A 22,780-nucleotide genomic window follows, 5' to 3' on the forward strand; every position below is an offset into this window, starting at 1 on the left:
GAGGAAACTGGAGTAAGCCCTTGAAACTGTAAGCAAGCCTCCAATTAAATGGTTTTTCCAAGAGTTGCCTTGGACATGGTGTCTCTTCATGGCAACAGAAAAGTGACTAAACAATTCACTTCTCAAACAATTCCAGCAACTAGGGACTAAATATTGAAAAATATGAGCCTATGGGGTACATTATCTTTCAATCCAATATGTCAATATTATGCAAATAGTTGTATTGTAATTTAAGAAATGAGAAAATCATTGTCACTGTTTAGTAAAGTGAAGTTTCTGAAGATTTTCAATTTATTTGATTAAACTCATGGATGAGGAATCTACAAATATTGAGAGCAAACTATTACCTGGAGTTATTTATGTTTAACATTGGTCTTGTTGGTTGAGGAAAGAAAAGTATTTTAAAGAAAGGATTTGAGCAGTTTATGAAAACTCTTGGAAAAAAAAACTATGGAAGTATGAGGAAAGCATTTTTGTAAAACGAGTAGAGGCCAATGGCTTTGGAGATTCATTCCTATGCCTATCACTCAGATTAAAATAATTACCTCTTTTTAAAATTAATTATTTACCTCCCAAGGGTGCACCCTCCCACCTCACTTCCCAATCCTCCCCTTTCTCTCTCCCTTTTCCCCCCAGAAAAGGGGAGCCCCCCCCCCGAATTAGCCCTCCCCAGCATATCAATTCACATTAGGATTGAGCATATATTCATCCCCTGAGGCCAGGCAAGGCAGTCCTGCCAGAGGGAAGCGGTCCAAAAGCAGGCAAGAGTCTACATTAGAAAAAGCCCTCCCCTCCACTTGCCAGGTACCCCATATGAAGACCAAGCTGCCGATTGGCTACATGTGTGCAGGAGTTAATAGTTACCTCCTTTAATCGTGGCCAATATGGCAGTCCTGTCATAAGCTAAGAGCATAAGGAAAGCTTCCTTAGTGGGAGGATGCACAGGGATGGTATGCTGAGGAAGCCACTGCCTTCCAGCTGCTGTTAACTGGTACTCTGTAGTTCTCTGGGGGTGGCAGGGGGGTAGTCATGCTTAATGAGCTGCAGGGATGTCCCCAGAGGCTCTTTTGAGGTACTACAGTCACCTTTCTGTAAGGTGCTATAATCACATTTCTTAATAAGAATATTTCCAAGCCTAAGGTCAGAAGAGAAATTATATGTAAAAATTATAAAACAAATTGGGAAATACTGGGATTGGTCTCAATGCTCGAGGCTTCAGTTGGGACATCTGTGAAACAGAGGTAAAAAGAAGCTGCCCTCAGTGATCTTTGGGATAGTGTGGTCAAGCTTGTCTATAAGTGTGCTCCTCTGCCTTACTATTTATTCCTTGCAGTAATTGTAGCTGCTGTGGTAAGGTTGAATAGTGATATTACAGAATACTTTGTCCTACATATATTGAACAGTGTTCTAGCATGGTGCTGATCATGGTGCATCATGGGAAGTTAACTGATACTGAGTTAACACACTGCGGTTTTTCCTTCATATCAGACAAAAGGAAACAATAACAAAAGCAACAGACACACACACATATATGAGATAGTTATGAAATAAGACTTTTTTAAAAGAGAAATGGACATCAAAATGCAAGCCTTATTCGCAGACTCAAACTTGTATATTATACTCAATTCCTAAGCCAGACAGAAGACCATTTCATTAGTTTGTAGATCAACAAAAGTCTCTTGGGCAGGGAAGACTTCAAGAGAGTACCCAAGAGAGCAGGGTCCATTCTCTTCTTTTTCCAAGTTATCAGATCAGTCACTCTGACTCATTTGGAGAGTTGTAGGGAGAAACCAAGAATCCTGTTGTGGTAAGGCCCTTAAGGGACTTTAAACCCAGGGAAATAAGAGTTTTTCTCCAGCAAAAGCTTTCAGAGAAGCTGTTATTAGGTGGGAAGATTCTGGAAGTAATACAGTCTCACTTGAAAATAATTGAAAACAGTGGTTAGAGGGGTGGAGCTCAGAAATTATTTGTGTAGGTTAAGAATCATCAGCAAAGTTCTAGTTGAGGTGTAGCTCAGCAGCTAGTTTGAAGACTCATATTCGGTAAACACAGAATCAGAGTGGAATGTGATCATGACGGATCTTACTGAGTTCACTTTAATTCCCAAACCACTGTGGATTATTCAAATAATGGCTTTAAGAAACCTTAACTGGGGGCCTGGAGAGATGGCTCAGTGGTTAAGAGCACTGTTTGCTCTTCCAGAGGACCCGAGTTCAATTCCCAGAAACCACATGGTGGCTCAAAACCATCTATAATGAGATCTGGTGCCCTCTTCTGGTGTGCAGGTGTACATGCAGATAGAGTACTCATACATAAAATAAATATAAATGTAATACTTAAAAAAAATACTTCTCTTTAAAAAAATGATAAAAAAACAAAAATTTGAAGAAACCTTAACTGTCATCATTTCCATTTGTGCAATTTTCAATCTTATTTTAAAATGGTACTTCCCCAGCAAGCAGAAGAGGAAAATGAGCTGAGGAAAAAGCAGGAACAAGCTCTCATGGAAAAACTATTGGAGCAAGAAGCCCTGATGGAGCAGCAGGACCCAAAGGTAAGAATTTTCTGCTTCTGAGAGAGGCCTGAGTGAAGCACAAATAGAAAGGGGTATGAGCTGACCTGTGCAAGATCCTGACCACTGCCTTCCCGTGGCATGTGGGAAAAAAAATCATCACTTCACTCAACAACTTCAAGAATGAAAGGGAGTATTTGTGAAGCACCTCCAAGTTAACAGAAATCAAGAATTTAGCTGTATATTCAGAAAAGCATACAAGATTATCTGATGATCAGGGCCTTGAACCAGGAAAGGCTCCATGGTGTTCATGGGTACAGACCTCCACCAATACTAGGAGGGTTGTTGGAAGGAAGCATTTCATGAAGGACAACAGTATGAGTAAAGATCATGAAGGCTTGCTTGCAGGCTTTTGCTGAAAGGTCTGAGAAATGTTATTATCAGCTATCTCTATGGCCACAGAATCCATCCTACAACAGACTGAGAGAGCTCAGTCAATAAGAAACTTGCCTTGCATGCATGAGTACCCAAGTTTGGTCCCCAGCACCCATATAAAAATGCTGGGCATGGTGGTGGAACCTTGTAGTTCCAAAGTTGTGGAGGTAAAGACGGATAGAGCTGACTTACCAACCAGCCTGTCATACTTGGTGAGCTCCAGGTCAGTGAAAGACTCATCTCAAAAGTAAGGTAGGTATTACCTGTTCACATACAGACACACACCTTTTATATTGTTTCCCAGTTGGGCTTTGTGTTCATAGCTTAAAGTTTCTGTTTTCTTCTATAAGCTTCCTGGTTGGCATTTAAGCAGAATGTTGGGATGATGGTGTCTGTAGTGTTGGATGTTCAATATAAAGCTCAGGAACACTTTTGAGTTTTTTAAAAAATCCAGATGGGTACTGGCATCATCAATCTCTGCCTTTCTTCTCAGTCTCCTTCCCATAAATCAAAGAGACAGCAGCAAGAGTTAATTGCGGAGTTAAGAAGACGACAAGTTAAAGATAACAGACATGTATATGAAGGAAAAGATGGCGCCATTGAAGACATTATCACAGGTAAAGGGTATTTCATCTTCATGGTCTGTAGTGATCACACTGCCCCATGGAAGTGGGACCACATACAGTTGTTGCAGTCCCGTTTGGCAATAGCTGGCAAGCTCTTCAGTTGAGCTAATAAGATTAAGAATTATGCAGCCAGACTGAAAACTAGGGTTAGAAGTACATTTTGGTATTGTTTGCCATCCAACACCCTGGACAATCTTGACCCTTCTGTACCTGTGGGGACCAGTAGGTATTCTTCCCTAAGTTTCCCACTGATTTGTCACACTTCACCATATTTTTCCTTGTGGCCACTCCTATATGATTGCCTAGTAGAAATAATGCAGGAGAATCTATTCTCTGTACTAACAATCAATGTAGGTTTCTCTGGCATGCACTTTAAAAATCTGTTTACTCATTCAAAGGAATAAAAGGAGTATGGTAACAGCAAGTTATTACTTTCATCTGGATGAATCTATAGACTTCTATCTCAGAGGACCTATATCAGCTTGAGTTTTCTCTAGCTTAATGCTTTCAGCTTGAACCAATTGTACAGGTTTTTATACTGCCTCTTACTGATCAGGATGGTAACTTAGGCTACTGGTTTGTTTAGCAGTGACAGTAACTGACTTTTCTTCAATGTCTTTTGCATATGAATACTTATCAGCTAAGATACTTTAAAGCATTTTGCTCTAATGGTAAGGTTTAAAAATATGCTCAAGTATAGACAATTATATGATGTGTGCAGTTGCTCCTCACCCATCTCAAGAGTAAACAACTACGATCAGTCTTGTTACACGTATATGTTAGTGCTCCTATCCTCCTCCTCAAGGTCTAACCCCTGGGTCTTTTTCAGGCATCCCCATAACTATAACCTCATTTGGAAATATTTAAGTATGCACCTTTTAAAGATGAAGATGGATGCTTATAAACAAAGCCAAAATATAATCACACTCAAAATTAAACAATTCCTTAATACTAAGTGTGTAGTTATTATTCAGATTTCCAAAATTCTGGTTTTCCAAAAATATAATTTATTGAATTTTCTTGTAACTTACTGAGTGAGCATTGTGAATGGGGATGTCAAACTTCTAAAACCACAGAACTTTTTGACCATCCCAAACACACGGAAATTAAGTGGATATATAGCTTAGATTTTTAAAATCAATAAAGAATTCCTTCCCTGTTATTAAAGCAGCATAAATGAGTGGAAACAGCAATCTGTTCTCATGGTGAACACATGTACTTAATGGTGTTAGCATGTACTATTCAGTGGCTTGCAGAGTCCCCTTGTGGGACATTTCTGTCTCCTCTGCACTGGGGGAATATCTACTCTGCAAGAGTAAAAATGGATGTTCTATCAATTTAAACACCTAAGTGCTACAGCAAGATTAACCTGAGACTAGGGAAGCATTCAACTAGGCACTTTAAAGAACTCAAAAATAGCTGGAGAGATAGCTCAGAGGTTAAGAGCACTGTCTGTTCTTCCAAAGGTCCTGAGTTCAATTCCCAGCAACCACTTGGTGGCTCAGAACCATCTATAATGAGATCTGGTGTCCTCTTCTGTATATGTACACAGACATTGTATATATGATAAATAAATAAATCTTAAAAAAATAACCAAAAAAAAATCCAAGCAACAAGAACTCAAAAATAGTGGTACATACCTGAAACCCTAGTACTTAGGGTACTGAAAAAAGGAAGGTCAAGGTCATCCTTGACTAGAGTATATTTGAGCTCCTGCCTCAAAAACAAAAAGAACCAAGACCACCTCCAGAATAGTTTTTCCTTGGAGTAATTTTCACTCTACTCCCTACCCTCAAAGTTCCAGATTTTATTCTGACATTAATGAACTGGATTATATACTGCCTTTTCTTTTACCTTTCCTCTTACACTAACCATGTACTAATGCTATAGTTCCTGCCTTTTTACTCGTTTATTGTCTGGCTGTTATTCTCAATGCAGTGCTGAAGACTGTGCCCTTTACTGCTCGCACCGCCAAGCGTGGGTCTCGGTTTTTCTGCGAACCTGTTCTCACTGAAGAATACCATTACTAAACTATTGCTCTTTGTCACCTGATACTATTAAAAGGTTGCTACAAGGTTCTTTCTTTTGCTTTTAAATATCTTATTGCCACCCTCATATCTTAGGACTATGCTAGCATGGAACGTTATTTTACATTGTGTTGTCTTCATGCTGCATTCTTTTGTTTTGGTCATTACTGTACCCTCACTGCTACTTTCAGTAATGTAATATATGTATGATCCACAGTGCTGCAATGCTAATGGAGGTGGATGACAGTTAATAGAACCACTTGCAGAAATTTTCAGAATAAATGGACTTTGGGGCTAATACATTTGAATGCAAAGTGACAACCAGCAGTTAAATACTAAGACCAGTAATTACTGCATATTTACTGTGCTCTAGCAGGTTTACTGTTTCTTCAAAACCCATATGCTGAGCTAACATGGTAATAAAATGATGTACTTTAAAGATGTGGTCAGAAAATGAAAGGAGCAGGTAACGAGTTGGCTTTGCAGGTTATGGTGCTTGCTTGCTACCAAGCTGACAACTAAGATCACCCTGTACCCATATGGTGAAAAGAAAGAACCAATTCTGGCAAGCTGTCCTCCAACTTCCACACCTGAACCATAGCAATATGTCCCCTGCCTGTATTAAAAAAATAAAATCATCCATCTTGTGTATTGAAATGAGAAAGGTTCTAAAGCTTCTTTTACACAAAGACTAAAGACAACTGCAAATTGGGCCTTTCTCAGCTCCTACTCTTAAGTGTGTTGGAACTCAATGTGAGTTTTGTGCTGGGAACTCTTAAAATGGGGGGAGGGGAGATCTTGAAAACGCTGACATCAGCAATTCATGGCCCCACAGCACTGCCCTGGGCAGGTGACCTCTATTCACTGTCATGCCCAATTTTGGCTATCAGCAGTTCCATAGTAGAGCAGAGATGCAAGGCAGGAGGTACAAGCAAAGACTAAAGAGCTCTCCACTGTCTTTCTCATATCCCTTCACTAGTAACTCTGTTCCATGTCAAACCAGAGTACTGTTTGGTGATGAGGTCACAGCTAGACCTGCTTGCTAGCACAGTGGCAGTAGAAATATAAATAGTATATTTACCATTGAAAAACAGCCTTTTTTCATAAAATTTGGAAACAGGAGGGGGAGGTATAAGACTTGTCCAAGTAATTTCCTGGGCTTAGTATTTGCTTAAAAAGGAGCAAATATGTGTACGCATAGTTGCTTAGAAGAGAGACAAAGAACATACTGCCAATTGTCAATAGCCATTGACTGACTCCTTTACTGAGATTGACATGGAACTGGGTATGTGTTTTGTGACACAACTATTCTCTGTATTGTAGTTGCTAGGTGTGCTTGTCTTTGAATCAAAAGATGTCACTGTCATTGCCTGTCCTGCAGTTAACCACCGGTGTTCATTAACAGGCTGAAAACTTGCATCTGCTTGGCTGTCTGTTGCTGGACTGTGGTCTATCTTTCTGGAGCCAATTTTCAAAGCAGCTTGAACCTGGGTGATCACGCTGGGTGGGAAGGTGCTTATCCTTCCCTTGTTTAACCTACCACCACCTGTAGTAAGGCCCACACCCTCTGTTAGCTAACCAGCTTAGCAATGTTAAAGCACTAAGTTGAGTTGCTTTCTGTTTTCATCCCATTTTTACTTAACCATCATTTTGTGTTTTTGTTTTCTGTTTAGCCTTAAAGAAGAATAATATCACTAAATTTCCAAATGTTCACTCGAGGGTAAGGATTTCTTCTAGCACACCGGTGGTGGAGGATACACAGAGCTGGCAAGCATCACTTTTTACTTAGCTTCCTCCTCTTTCCTATATGCAGTTCAGTGGTTTTTATTTATTGCTAAGGGTAATACTGGTGAGAACCTTACCAGTCTTTGTGCCTCATATGAGTTATGTGTGCCTTTCTCAGTTGGCCTTCACATTTTTTTGTGACAGCAAAGTAGCTGCTGATTCTACCTGCTTCTCTTAATCCATGTTTGTCTTCAAGTTACTACATTAACACCAGGTTTATCTAGGTAGATACAGTGGGTAATGGCTAGGGAAGGTATCCACAGCTTTTCAAAGATTGGGAATTTTACAAATGATTAATATAAGGACCCCCAAACCACTTTTTGAGAGGGCTAAAATAACTGTTTTGGTTTGACTGAGAAGGGCCAATTTGTAGTTATTTAGGAGCCAGAAGTTAATGGGTAGTATTACTGGGGACAAATTTAAGAGGTCTGTCCCACTGGAGTCCAGTTGAACTTTTCCCCTGTAGAAATGTTCACCAATTATTGATTTTTATGAAAACTATCAACTTAAATAATGTTGATAAATACTAAAGGGAAAAAAATTAAGAAACCTTGTTTTATCATGTCTTAACTCCACCAAAAGGCTGCATGCTAGCTACTATCAGTTATATTCATGAAAGCATGCCTTCACACCAAGAGTGTTTACCTAAAAATTCCTGTTTCATCCCACTAAAGCAATGCCTTTCACCCAGAATACACTGCATTAATTTGAATTACTCATTTGCAGCATTCTTTTTAAATGTCAAATATTCTGCCTTGAATTAACAATAGACTGGAAAATTGGGAGTCCGACCTCTTTCCCATGTACATTGGAGTACAAGCATAATAGCTGGCAGCAGACTATTGAAGGAGTGAGGTATTAAGTAGTATAATTCATGAAAAACTGTCCTCAGCTATCTAAAGAGGTATAAGCAATAGAACCTAGTTCTATAGTTCCTTCCTGTCTTAGTTTTTTTTTTTTATTTTTTATTTTTATTTTGCGGTAAAAGTTTGTTGTAATCATTTCTAATACTCCAGGACTAAACTGTTCCATTAATTGGAGACATTTTTAAGTATTTCAACTAGCCAAGATATTGACAGTGATAGAAATAATCTCTAAGTCTCAGCATCCTACCAGCATTATATCTTATTTTAACTGTAAATACTGAAGGCAAATGTGTATCTTTGGTTGAATGCTCAATGGGTTTGAAGGGCCTGTTAGTTGACTCTACACAAGCTGCTTTGACTGGCTGCCAACTGGCCTTTGTCTTGCTAAGACATACTTGAGGTTGTTGTCATTTCATTGGCATTTTCCTCTTTACAGATCTTAGAAACCAACCATATAGACGAGCCGATGCGGTGAGACGAAGTGTGAGGCGGCGCTTTGATGATCAGAACTTGCGTTCTGTTAATGGTGCAGAAATAACAATGTGACCCTGAGATCAGCCTTCAAGAGAAGAGGGTGTACATGAAAGTGCCGATGTGAACTATATGTGCTACCATTTAGCTGCAGCCTTCAATACAAATGAAATACTCCTTAAGGGCTCAGATTTAGTAAACACGTAAGAATTTAAAGATGGGTTCTCCTTTTAACCCCTGTTAACAAGTGCCTAAAATTGGAAGTAACTTGCTCAGATTAATCAAAGCAATAGGATTTGACTTTTTACACCAGTATGTTGCTCAGTTTTTTAACCAAAATGTAAATTTCATATTAAATTCATTATTTGCCATTATGATTGTCCCTTATATCCCAACCTGGTTTCCTGGTAACTTGTAAATAACAGGGATGTGTCTGCTATGGGCTTCCTTTGCTGAGAAGTCTTTTAAGAAATTGTGTGTTTGAGCCATATTCATCAACTCTATTTTTAAGGACTTGTAACAAGGGAGAAGGAAACTGGCACACAATTAAGTCCTTTTATCATTAAACTCCAGCAAAGTATAAACAGGATGCAACTACAGTGCCACTAGAAGTCACTTAAGTCTATTTTGTCACATGTTGTTTCTGTACAAGGGTACCATGAACAAAGGCATTCCCTTTATGACTGCAAGATGGCCTAAAACAATGAATAGGACTTATTTGTAGAACTGTGTTCTTGAGTTAGAGGCAGCTTTTAATACAAATATAATCATGAATTAGCACTAAAATTAACATCTCAGTAATCAGTATTCTGATATCTGAGGACCATTATGGGTAAATCCTTAAAATAGAAATTGGTGCCTTGTCAGGGAGAATTTAACACAAAATCTATCAGTAAGCATTCAAGATTACAAGTGTTAGTGTAATATTAGGAACCTGGCCTTATTCTCTTCTGACAATCAAAAGATCTTTTTCCATTTGTAAATTAAATACTGATACAGTTGACATTAAGTTATCAAGGCTGAGTTGCTTTGTGTATTTCTTATCAGAAATTCCAATTAAACTGTACAAAATTAACATTGAGATTAAGTTTAAATTATATGTGATAGGGTTAAATGGTTAACTAAGTTACTATTTTTACTTCCTCACTGGCAAGGCATTTTGATCCACTCCAAAGTCAAAGACTGGACTGAAGCTCAATTTGTACTTCTCATAACACATATTCTGCTTCTGGCTTACCTTGTTGGTACATCAGTATATTAATTGTAAAAATTATTGTATAGTATTTAACCACCAAATTTTTTTGTGTTCATGTGAACCCCTTGGTGAAGGTCCCTTTTTCATGGGTGTGTAGTTATATGATCTTTTAAAATGTACAGATATTTTGCTATAAGATTGGTGCAGTTTTTTATGGTTTTTACACGTCTCTTTAATTCCTAAGCCTCTAGGTAATACTGTAAATATTGTTTAAAAATGCATCAGCCTATGCTACACAATCTGAATGTTACTTTAACTTATAGTTTGTTTTTTAAAATATATATATATATATTTAACTACAAGGACAGTTTAAAAGTCAGTTACCACATTTCACAGTAGTATACTTATTTACAGATCCCTTTTAAACCTGCTGGCACATTCACATATGTGTAGCTAAAAAAGAACATGCCAAGATTGTTGTCATTTTGTTGAGTCAATTAATGATGAATATATTAATATATTAATTTGATCATGGTATCAGACAAATATTTGGACCTTTTTTGTTTTTCACACAAATTAGCTGTTTTCCAAAGGGGTGCCTTTGCTAAAACAAAACAAACAAACAAACAAACAAACAAAAAAAGCTTATTTCCCAGTGTACAAACGGACAGTAATGTTGGCATATTCTTCTGTTTGTCTATTAATGGGCCTGCTTCTTAGCAATATAGAATGTTTTATAAAAGCAATTCATGTTACTTTTCTGGTCTTTTCATGCCATTTGAGCAAATAAACTATTTACACTACTATTCTGTCATATGTTGTAATCCTTTCTGTATTTTATGTTGTTTTTGTTTTTTGAAGACTTGCACATAGCTTGCTATTTGAGCTTAGAATTCAAAGGTAATATATTTTAGAAAAATTGCTCCCTCATGTGCTTTCTTATTACTTAAAGAAAAGGGAAAGAAAAAGGTTGTATGCCCAAGCCAAGAACACAAGTGGCTTTCACCCAGTTTCCCACACACTGTCATGGTCAAAAGAAGACCAGGTGCCTTTGACTTTCTTAAAATGTCATTAACACTCTATATTTGGAATATTTTCAGACCATAACTATAGCAGTAAAGCTCAAAGAAAGATTTGGTTAGATTTAATGCTTCTTGTTAGTAGTGTTTTGTTGGGACTCCGGTACAGGCCCTTGCATATGGTAGGCAAGTGCTCTTACCCCTAACCAGAATTAAATATGTTTTGCCCAGTGTTAATACAGAAACACAATTTACTGCAATACTCTTATGACTTTCTGAGTCAATTTTTGCTGGACATACAATGTTACTTAATATTCATTACTGACACTGCTTTCTTATTCAACATATTTTCTTTTTTGGAGACACCAAATTTCCCAAAGGCAGATGATATCTTTATAATACTAGTCTATAGAGTATTTGATAATATTCTTTCTGTTTGGACTAGTTATTTATCTCAATAATTACTTAGTAAGATAACTTGACAATTTAAAGTTAGATTTTAGTTAAATTTAGATTTTAAAGTTGTTAGCATTCATTTTTATGAAAAGATTGGACGATCAAGTGTGAGGTTGTAGTGATAGACTTTTGTTTGGAGGGGGTAAGGCTTAACTTTTTAAGCAAAGTGGGTTTTACACTGAAAACTGGGTTGTGAGCACTTAAACTCAGACCAGAGAACTGCTGTGGGCAGGATGATAGAGACTTAAAGAAAAGCGGCGACACAAATCCAACTTATTTAATAAAATATGCCATTTTTCTATTTACAAAAGGTCTACTGTTAAAGCTACGAGATTCCATACATCAGGAAAATATATAAACAGAAGTAAAAATCTGTTGATTACATAGAAAAGAGAAACCTTTTCCCAATTACTCACCTTTTTGAACAAGTCCTCTGTTCAGATGTAGAGGAAGGCAAGAAGACTAACACCTACCCAAAATGTTAGTAGTCAGGACCAAAAAAACAAACAGAAAGTTTATCAGTAACAAGTAGATATCTAGTAACAATAATAGCATAGTATCAAAAAATGGCTTAGCTTGAATGGATCTGCTCCATAGCCTAGATGGAAGAGCAGGGTTGTGGCTAGCCTGTTTCTCTGAAATGTAAACATTAACTGCACTAGGATAATCACTGTCAAAGAGCAATCACATGAGATGGCCTCAACTTACTTAGAATCCACCCAGTCTCAAATGCAGCTCTGAGTTCAGCAGGTTTAGGAATAGTATCTTATTAAGGAATGTAGACCAGGAAAAAAAAAGGACGACAGGTAAGCAAAGTGTATGTCATCTTTCATTCTCACTTTAAAATGAGCCCTAATAAATGGAGTGCTACAGTGCTTAACATCTCTCATCCCTTTTTAAAATAAGCCTAAATTTTTTGAATCTTACAAGTCTCTGTTTCCTCATTTTCAGCCTTTCGACACTCCCTAAATTGTAGTCATTAGACCTTATTGTAAATGTAGTTTATGGACGGGGCATCAGTTCTAAGTTTTATGACTTAACTGCAGTGATGCCTCTTAAAGCCCTTTAGTGTGGGTGATGGAACACTACTACAGTGTTAGATGAATGTATGTCAATATTTTACGTGTTTGCTAAGTGCTAGGCAGTTCTAAAGAACACATAGACATCGTAGTGAATGAAACCAATAAATCCCAGCCACTACCTGTGACATCAGAATAAATGAAGGACTTAAACACAAAGGATGACGATGATAATCGTTAGACTGGCATGTGTCATGAACAGAAACATAGAATGAAAACACAGCATCATTTTTTTTCCTTTTTGTAAATAAAGTGTGTTTAACCTAGAGGAAAAAGGTGTTAAATTAAAAATCTATCTGACACTGAGAGATTCCCAAAGGAAAATACATTTAAGAAGTTAGTCTAATTTGTTTTTATTTCTATTAGATTGTCTTAAAAACTTTAAAATGTGTATTTAAGTTTACATCATTTTATGTTAAAATTCTGTAAACTTAAACCCTTTCCAATGTGTGAATCTCATTTTTCTCTTCTGAATGCAAAAATTTCTAATGAACACTTTTAGCACTGAAGTAAAACATATAGATGAATAAAAGTGCACTAGTCTCAAACTGCACATAGTTCACAGAAAAACATATGGACTTTAGTTGCTATTGCCACTCTAAATGGTACTCCAGGAACATCAGGTCCACTTAGCAAAAATCCAAAAGGTGACAATCATGACTAGCCAAAGTTTAACATGTTGAAAAAAATAGTAACAATTTAAAAAGTAAAATTGACGGACCTGTCACATTATTTAAATTCATCTGGGAAGATTACAATACTCATGCTGAATTGGTCATACTAGCTTCTCGAACAAAATTTTCCAACACCAGAAGTGATGGAATACAAGAAGACAAGAGCAAATATCTGAGGTCAATATTTTGCTTGATATTAAATATATTACCAAGTTTAATGCTAGTGATGCTGAGGAAAAATAAGGTTTCAACATTAGAGTCCTAGTCTTAACTGAAATATATAAATGTATTAAATGCTTTCCCATTTGAGTAAATCAGGTTCAACTCTAGAAGAACAAGTATTCAAAGATATGTCAATTTTTGCCAAAATGAACATGTAGAAACATCATCTAATGGATTTAAAATGTCCAAAGACTTAGGACCTTCTCATCACCTGTGCCTTTACACTAAACCTTTCTAATAACTAAAGTTTGTTTGAAGGGATAAAGAAGACAATGGAAGAGACTTGATTTACATGTTTTATAGCAAGGATATTACATTTCCAGGTTCCTAAAGTCAAAATTCAATACACTGATATAAAACTTCTATTTAAATCAAAATGGTTCTGCTATAATATTGATCTATTCACAGTAACATTTACAAGAAGGGAGGCAGAGGCAGGCGGTTCTCTGAGTTTGAGACCAGACTGGCCTATAGAGTTCCAAGATGGCCCGTGCTACACAGAGAAACCATGTCTCCAAAAAAAGAAAAGAAAAAAAAAAAAATCTGTTTAATCAAAAAGAGAATCCACTCTTTTTTTTTTTTTGCTGTGTGTCTGATTTGCATAGGCTCACTGCATGGATATATTATAATCTATGTTTTACAGGGCTCTGAAGATGTGATGAAATTATAAGAAATACAGAAATCTATTTTGAGGACATGCTAAAACACATCAATAGCTTTTTATTCAAATATATCAAAAATTGAAAGTGTACTTTAAAAATCATTATTCGTGGAATTAAAACATGTTTTACAGATTCTAATTTTTCTTATGAAACATTACTGGTTTACCTTTGAAAATCATATGCATGATTTAAAGACTATCTCTGACCTCCATGTCAAGTGCTTGGACTGATTAGCAATCTTGACTACTGTTAAATTTGGGACCTCTGAAAATTAAATTCAAGGAAATTCTGTTGCCAGTTGTCATGTATTTTGAGTAACATACAATGGGAGACTAAATTCAAGCAAGCATTCTGATTACATAACATTTTCTCAAAGGTAATGATCTTTTTGACAAGGCATGTCTTATTTTTCAACAGAAAATGACATGGCAATGAGAATGAAAATAGCTCCCCTTTTTAAACAGTGGCCACTATTAAAACACTGGACAGGATGGAAAAAGGGTTGTACTGATCCGTCCCAACTCATTTAAAGGGCAGTAAAATAATTTGTTTTATCTAAATCTCAACTTGAAAGAGACAATCTCAGCATGTCCAAATTAAAAGAACAAAGATAATCCATAAGATGATGCCAAAGACTAAGTGCTAAATTTTACTTAAAACAAACAAAAAAACCACAACAAAACCTCCTGCACCGAAGGAAATAGTATAAATCACATTACTAACCCTCAAAAGTTAGTATGTAAAGAGTATTCTATCTTTAAGCCACTGCCTTTCTAAAATATTCCATAGGAAATTTATATGTGAAAACACATTTAAGGACCTCAAATGCACTGATTTATGATGTTCATAAATATTAAAAAAGGAAAGTAATGTAGCTACCATGGGTAGGATGAAACAAAATTTAAGGGATTTATTATCTTGAAAATGATCATACAATTTCCTTAGAGCTGAGTAGTTTATATAGAAATAAACACTAGTGCACACTACAAGAGAAGGTTTAATAATAGATAAAAATGTACAAAAATATTGAAATCAGAAATGCTTTAGAATATGTACCATGAAGTCAATACTTCAGTAAGGAAGGTAATTTACAACCTCCTCAATGAAATTAAAAAAAAAAAAGAGAGAGAGAAAGATTGGATTAAAAATTAAAGGAAAATGTTTAAGTCAACATTGATTTTTTTTTTACCCCTACAAGGATATTGTAATTATCACTCAAAAGTTTGGTGGCACATTCTTTAGTAGGTCCTTAAGGCAATATATTTAAACTAACTTAAAATTTGATTTGATGTTAGCTTTTTCAAAACATCAGCTCAAAATAGATGCTCAAAATAATGCCCTCATAAGCCTTTTTAAAATTCAGATGTTTCATAAAAAATAATGGTGGCTTTATTACAGCAGTGCTCATTACCACTGCTATAGTTAAAGATCTACAGTTTCCATCAAAACCACCTATTTCTTAAGAGCTCACCAAAGATCACGTGGGCTTTAACTAGTTCAGTAGTGCACAAAAAAGCAGTCTTATCATAGGATGCTGGTGCTTTTTTTGTACTACATTATCAAAAAATTTTCATTGCATCTTCAAAATCCACCTTCTATAAAGGAAATCAAATCACCTCATGACTTAGAACAAAGTAGAGACGTCTGCAGCTATCAGTAAATTGCCACTTTTAATCCATCCTGCAGTGCCCTATGCAAGGGTCACAGAAAGACAGTTATGACCGTAGGAAAATATGATTCTTGATATAGAATCAAGTTATTTTCAATTTCCTTTGCTTTTATAAAGTCCACAATAACAATACATAAATGCACTTTTTTTTTCCTGTGACACAATTAAAACCCAGTGTTATGTAAATTGAACTAAAAATAATCCCTGGTCTGAATTAGACTTTAAATCATACTATAAACATATATTTGGTATAATTTATTGATCATCATCCAGTTGCTCCAAAAGGGTTCTTCTGCGCTTTTCTAATTCCCCTTCACTCAGTTCACTGCCAGAAGTATCCCAGTTACCCTGAAAAGACATTCAACATAATTACAATTAAATTTAACCCTGAAAATGTTAAAAACTGAAAGTAGTTTCCAAAGTAGATATGAAATTTCAGTCACAGAAAGACATTTCATAGGGTATTAAAACTAATGCTTTGCTCCAAAGCCCAACAACAGGTTATTAAGCATTCCCTGGATGTCACTAGAAGAAAGAAAAAATGCTAAGACAGGGAATTTATATAGGCAGGCTTAAGTTTAATATTAAAATATGTAAACAGGGAAAACAGTACATACTTCTTTCTTTCATTTCAAACAATTACAAATGAAACATTCCTACTTAATGGAAGCCAGGCACCTACTTCCTAGGCAGTATATTCTTTGCTAATATTATACATTTTAGGTAATCCAGTAAAACAATTCAAGTTTAGACTCTAATAAATGATCTCAATCTTATGCTCAAAAAAGACAAGACATAAACTAAATAAATTTAGCATTGTCTATGAGATACAATCTTTGAAAAGGAGAGTGCTCCTTAAACATTTTGTTTAAACCACTGCTGTGGAAGATATAAGTATAGAGGAGTGCTCACTCTTAATGAAGTCATGACTCAAACTCATTCATAAAGGTTTAAAAAAAAAAGGGGTAGATCTGGGAAAAGTTGGAGAAATGGGTTGAACATGATCAAAATACATTGTGTTTTAAAAAGCAAGAAAACAATAGTAACAACAACCACACACAACACTACGCCAACAGATCTGAGTACTCTGATGCAGGCCGCAGGGCTTCCTTCACTAACAATTCATAAGCAAACAAACATCAGTACAAGGAACTGACAACCAAGAAGCCTGTCATTACTGTCTGCCCTGTCATTGTTATGCGAGGAACTAAGCACTAGTGTAATCAGATCTTTAAATATCAATTTCCTATCCCTTCGTGTTTGCCACTCTCCAACACTGTTGCTGGGATGCCAATTCTTGAAACTGGATTAATGAACCACGCTAGCTATGCACATCTAGACAAACCCTGATTTGAGCCTTCTAAGTTTTATATTCCAAAGGAAGGTGGGTGTAAAAAAGGTTAGGCAGAGTGGCACACACCTTTAATCCCAGCACTCTGTAAGCAGAGGCAGGTGGATCTAAGTTTCAAATCAGCCAGGGCTACATAGAAAAAACCTGTCTCAAAAACAAAACAAACCCCAATAATTTAAAAATCAAAAAGAAAGTACCTAACATTACTTCTTAATGATACTGTAAAACTGACAGCATTATCTTTTCTTTCCAAGTTAAAGTGATAACTATTTTATGCTGTTAATTTGCAGCTTAAAAAAAATTCAAATATATGGTCATTTATACTATAGGTACTAGAAATCTACTTTGTGATAAGCCATTTCTTTTCTTCAATATTAGCAAAAAACAAACAAAAAAATAAAAAAACCAAACAAACCCTATCCGTTAAACACCATTAAGGCTTTTCTTTTTAATTAGTTTATTAATTTATTGTTTACAATTTATTTACTTTGTATCCCTGTTGTAGCACCCTCCTTTGTCTCCTTCCAATCCCACACCCTTCCACCCTACCTCCCTCTTCTCTCCCATTTCCCCTTCCCTAGTCCACTGAGAGGGGAGGACCTCCTCCCCTTCTATCTGACCCTAGCCTATCAGGTCTCAGCAGGACTGGCTGCATCATCTTTCTCTGTGGCTTGGCAAGGCAGCACCCCACTGGGGGAGGTGATCAAAGAGCCAGCCACTGAGTTCATGTCAGACAGCCCCTGTACCCTTTTACTAGGGCACCCACTTTGAAACTGAGCAGCAGGTTTTAATAAGCCCATCCAGTTTTTATTTTTGTGAACACAGGAAAGACACAATTCTAAGTACTTACAGAATCCTTTCCAGTCTTTTTCTTAGGTGATTTGTGTTTTGATTCTGATCTCTGTCTACTTCTGTCTTTTTCACTTTCCCGATCTTTATCTTTTTTATCCTTCTCTCGTTCAGTATCTGATTCTGGAGAGTCCTATGTAAATAAAAACACATGGCAGAATTTTGATAAGCACACCATTCTGTTACAAATTATTTATGCAGGTAATATTTAATAATATCACATTTATTAGGATGGGTTTTGTAGAGAGGTAAAATTTAACTTGTTAACTCCAGGAAATTTTTTCTTTTAGGATTTTAAGACAGGGTTGCTCTGAGTAAGCCTAGTTGTCTTAGAACTCTATTTGTACCCAGCATGGCCTCAAACTCAAGAGATCTGCCTATCTTTGCCTCACAAATGCTGGAATTAAAGGTGTGTGCTGCAACGCCCCACTTTGAACCCCAGGATTTGAAAGAATTTCTCCAGAGTCTATGGGAGAGAGGCAATAGTGTTTCCTACCAGAAGGATAGGTAACATTTGGATAGGGTAAAGCACCACTAGAAACTTCACTACTGGGGCTGGAGAGATAGCTCAGAGGTTAAGAGCACTGCTTATGTCATGAGTTCAATTCCCAGCAATCACACGATGGCTTACAGCCATCTATAATGAAATCTGTTGCCCTCTTCCAGTGTGCAGGTGTACATGCAAACACCACATTAATTACATAGTAAGTTAAAAAAAAAAAAAAGAAACCTCACTACCAGGTTATATCTATTCTGTTAACAATAGAGAGTACTTATTATTTAGAACCCAGCTAAGCACACAACCTCAGTGAGGTACAACCTTAGCTCCTGCACATTTTCATCAAGAACAATTCTAATGTATTTAAATCTGTGTAAGGCTGCTGCTGATTAGGCTGTTAATTTAATCATGTACAATTTAATTATGTACAATCATTGAAAAGTACATAATAAAATTTCTTCCTTAAAATTATTACTGAATTATTTAAAATGTTAGTGCTTAGTAAGTAGTTCTGAATTATAAGTATTAGTGAGAAACATAAAAAACCAAAACAACTAATCTAATTCAATACATTTGTGGTAAAAACTCAGGCATTAACATCTTGTTTATGTTTTGTTTGAAGTTCAAGGTGATTTTAATGAAAGATTAAGGTGAAGCACCCTAATCTGTTTTGTGTTGCCAAGCTGAATGACTACATAGAAATAGAGAAGGCCTTAAGAATCTTTTCTAGAGCAAAGCCTTGAAATTGTTAAAAACTAGAAACTACTTACAGATTTATGTCTCCTCTTTTTGCTTTTCTTCTTATGCTTTTTTGATTTCTTGTAACTTCTTTCTGTTGAGCAGAGAGAAAATGAAAATGTCAGAGTATGAGGAAATCAAAGTGTCAAGGTTTACTCAAATAAGAGAAATGCTCACCAGACTCAGCACTAGAAGAATGTTCTGAAGCAGAATGGGACTCTGACCGCTGTCTTTTTTTCTTTGAATGGCTGTCATCATCATCTGAATCTGATCCCTGAGTAACAGACATAAATCCAGTCACAATATTGTTTACAAATGTTCTGGTATACTGTGCCAGCTAATACACTTCCTTACCGATCGAGAGCGAGAGCGTTTCCTATGGTGCTTTTTGGATTTCTTAGAATGTTTCTTGTTCTTTGAATGATGATGCTGACATTCATGCTGGAGTGGCAAAAGGAAAACTTTAAAGAACTGCACTTGCTGTACACAGGCAATGACAAGGAAACATGACAAGCGCAACATACGAGAACTTCAAGAATATCCTAAACAAGATAATTTAGGATAAGGTGCCTGGTAACTCTACAATAAATCATTACTAATTTTTTTCCTATTATTACTGGCTATTCTACACCTATTTATTTATATATCTAAACAATTTTACAAACTACTAATGAAATACTTTTTAAGAAATGACAAAGACCTAAAGGTGGGTAGGGAAAAATATTATGTCCCAGAAAGGTATAACTTTCAGTAATGATTAAATAAAATGTTTTCAGGCATCATTTTGCTGGCTAATCTGACTAGCTTAAATTAGTAAGCTAGGCCAAACACTGAGTTCAAAAACAAAAACAACCTCACAGGAATCTTTAAACTGAGATTTACAAAACCTATTCCTCTACATTTCATCTCAAGAAGCATTTCCTCCTTATTCCGACAGGGAATACTTACTTAACTACAGTTTGTGTCCTTAACACTTATTAAACAATTTATTGTGGATGGTGTGTGGTGGTGTTGGTTGATGGTATATGAAAGCAGGTAAGAAATAGTTCAGTATGTAAAGGCCAAGACCCAGGTTCTATTCCTGACATCCATAGGTAGAGGGAGAGAACTCCTGGATGTTGTCTTCTGAGTTCCATATGCACGCTGTGATTTAAACATCATAAAATGATTTACACATGATCATAAAATATCTATGAGGCTACTTGGAAAGGAGAGGTGCTGCAGTAAAAGTTCCTTGTTCCTAGTATTTATACCCATGTCTCAAAAACAAAAATAAAAAAACCCATGTATTTGGTCAAATAAATGGAAATGGAGTATCTGGCTAAGAAGGAACTCATCTTTTTCTCATTAAATGCTACCTTGAATTTATCAGATCTTACATTCTGAAGTGTTCAAACCTTTTCTACATTTTATCTTTAGAGTCATTTACCACCTTACTACATTACCTCTAGCCCAAATCACCAAAAACACATACCTGGAGATTCTTTGTATGTGTATGTGTGTAGCTGGAGATTGTGTGTATGTGTGCACATTAGATGTGTGCCCATGCAGAGGCCAGATGAAGACATTTGGTATTTTCTTCCATTGCTCTCAACCTTTTGCCTTTGAGACAGGGGTCCTTTCACTATATCACAAATTCCTTGTTTTGGCTAAGCTGGCTAACTGCTAAGCACCCAAGATTTCCCTATGTCTACCCACAGGTGTTGGATATTCAGGTTTTCTTTCAGGCTTGCATAGCAAGCACTCTTACCCACTGAACTATCTCTTCCCACCCTGAGTCTTGAATTTAGGAAAAGATAGGTAATTCACTCCCTAGTACACACCATCTCAAAACCCCTTCAAATGCTTTGGAATACACAAATTTTGATACATCATTTCTATGGCCAGAACCTGAAGTTCTACGTTTCTGCGAGGTTCCAAGGTAATTCAAATGCTACTGGTCTAAGGTATAGTGTAGTTTTTTGTTTTGTTTTGTTTTGTTTTTAAAGGTCAACAAGGAGCTGTCAAAGAGGCAGTTGGGAATCAATATGAAGGTACACCTACATGAGTTCATGGTAACAGAGAAAACCATCTGTTAACACTGATATTAATCAAGAAGAAAAAAAAAAAAGCCAAAGAAATAGCTAACACTACTACTGGTTAATTATCATGTCAACACTACAAAAAACATGTGATATCTTTTGGACTGTTATAAATTGTTAACTGTCTAGAAGTAACTCCATAGTAAACTTAAAAAAAAAAAAAAGGATGTATTTGTGCATAGTCTCAAGTGCTGTGCCTGCACATGAGCACATGCATGTTCATGCTTATGGAACCCATAAGTTTACAATGATTGTTCTCCACCTTACATTGAAGCAGAGTCTATCTCACTGGAACCCATAAAGATCCTGTCATCATAGCTACACAAATTCTGTATCCAAGCTCCCTGAGTGCTAGGATTACAGGTAGTCTCTGCATTTGTTTTTGTTTTTTTGTTTTTTTTTGAGTGCTGGGGGCATATTAATTCTAGGTCTCACACTTGCAGATCAAGGGCTCTGTTGATTATTCACTGTTTGCTTAGCTTTATGTTGAACTTTTGAAAGCACTAGTAATAGTAGTTACAGGCTGGACTCCCTTTACTGCAAAACTGATTTCATGTTGTCATACTTTGCTTATTTGTAACTTCATAGACTTGCTATGAGAATTTAGTTCAAACATGTAAGCTATATTAATAAATGAATTAGCTCACAAAGTCATTAATAATTAGTTAATAATCACTGGTCAAGTCAGGATAATTTATAAGAGCCTGTCCTGAAAACAGTCAAAATATTCCTACAGAGTTACTTGATATCCCTTCCCCAGTGGTATTTTAATCAAAACCTACTATTTTTCCCACTGTCCCCCCCCCCCAGAAAGCTCTCCAGAATGTCTGAAAAACTGCTTTTTTTTGTTTTGTTTGTTTCCCAAGAAAACTTTAGGATATTCCGAGGCTTAATTACTAGTCAATTTATGAGACTAACAAACAAATTTCTATAACTATGAAACAAACTGCAAGTCTCTATCTGACCCTAGCTTTAATAATCCATGCAAACCTGTTTTTCATTTGAAACAGTTCTACAGAAAGAACACATTCCTTGATCAGAACAGTAAAAAAAAGTAGTGCTTAACTATTTTAAATTCAAAGTTTCACCTTTTATGTCATAATAAACTAAGAATTACCTCAAGTACATGCATAAAATCTTTAAATATTCTTTTTCTTTCAGATTCTAGAGTTATGTCCTCAAATGCTGGTTCTTTCACAAATCTTTCCCGGATCTGGAAAGCAATGATATAGAATGAACATATAAATGCCAAGAAAATATTATCACGACTAAAGGAATCTGACCTATGGGTAAAACTGTAATAAGTCTTAAAAGTGCATTTTTTTTTTTCCTTTCAAAAGTTCTAAAATAGCATGACAGTAAATGCCTGGAGGCAGAGATAAGTGTATTTGAGTTTGAGGCCAGCCTGGCCTACACAGAATTCCAAGACAACCAGATGTACAAAAAGAAACCCCTGTCCCCCTCTGGTGGTGTATTCAAACCATTTTAAAGACAGTATTCTTAAATTCAAGTCACAACTAACTTTTGACATATACAGTATGTTTTACGACTACTTTTAGCTTTA

General features: G+C 36.1%; 2 protein-coding genes across 16 annotated transcripts in view; one reads left to right on the forward strand and one right to left on the reverse strand.

Moving 5' to 3' along the window:
* Window positions 1-10,723, forward strand: part of Fmnl2 (formin like 2) — a 289,369-nt gene extending 278,646 nt beyond the window's left edge. For 3 of the 7 annotated variants that reach the window (XM_060390163.1, XM_060390169.1, XM_060390168.1), the window contains 3 exons: window positions 2,456-2,554; window positions 3,441-3,564; window positions 8,688-10,723. In XM_060390163.1, the coding sequence (XP_060246146.1) occupies window positions 2,456-2,554; window positions 3,441-3,564; window positions 8,688-8,797 (333 nt within the window). In that variant the 3' untranslated portion in view covers window positions 8,798-10,723. Of the gene's footprint in view, window positions 1-2,455; window positions 2,555-3,440; window positions 3,565-5,511; window positions 5,638-7,273; window positions 7,368-8,687 lie in introns of those variants that run through there. The other 4 variants (XM_060390165.1, XM_060390164.1, XM_060390167.1 and 1 more) reach the window with 4 other exon arrangements.
* A 2,927-nt stretch (window positions 10,724-13,650) lies between these two features.
* Window positions 13,651-22,780, reverse strand: part of Prpf40a (pre-mRNA processing factor 40 homolog A) — a 47,364-nt gene continuing 38,234 nt past the window's right edge. For all 9 annotated transcript variants that reach the window (XM_060390175.1, XM_060390174.1, XM_060390172.1 and 6 more), the window contains 6 exons: window positions 22,334-22,429; window positions 19,490-19,576; window positions 19,313-19,409; window positions 19,168-19,229; window positions 17,900-18,031; window positions 13,651-16,046 (listed from right to left, as the gene is read on the reverse strand). In XM_060390175.1, coding sequence (XP_060246158.1) covers window positions 15,954-16,046; window positions 17,900-18,031; window positions 19,168-19,229; window positions 19,313-19,409; window positions 19,490-19,576; window positions 22,334-22,429 — 567 coding nt within the window. In that variant the 3' untranslated portion in view covers window positions 13,651-15,953. The remainder of the gene's footprint in view (window positions 16,047-17,899; window positions 18,032-19,167; window positions 19,230-19,312; window positions 19,410-19,489; window positions 19,577-22,333; window positions 22,430-22,780) is intronic.

The sequence above is a fragment of the Meriones unguiculatus genome, chromosome 8, assembly GCF_030254825.1.
Source record: "Meriones unguiculatus strain TT.TT164.6M chromosome 8, Bangor_MerUng_6.1, whole genome shotgun sequence".
Lineage (NCBI taxonomy): Eukaryota > Metazoa > Chordata > Mammalia > Rodentia > Muridae > Meriones > Meriones unguiculatus.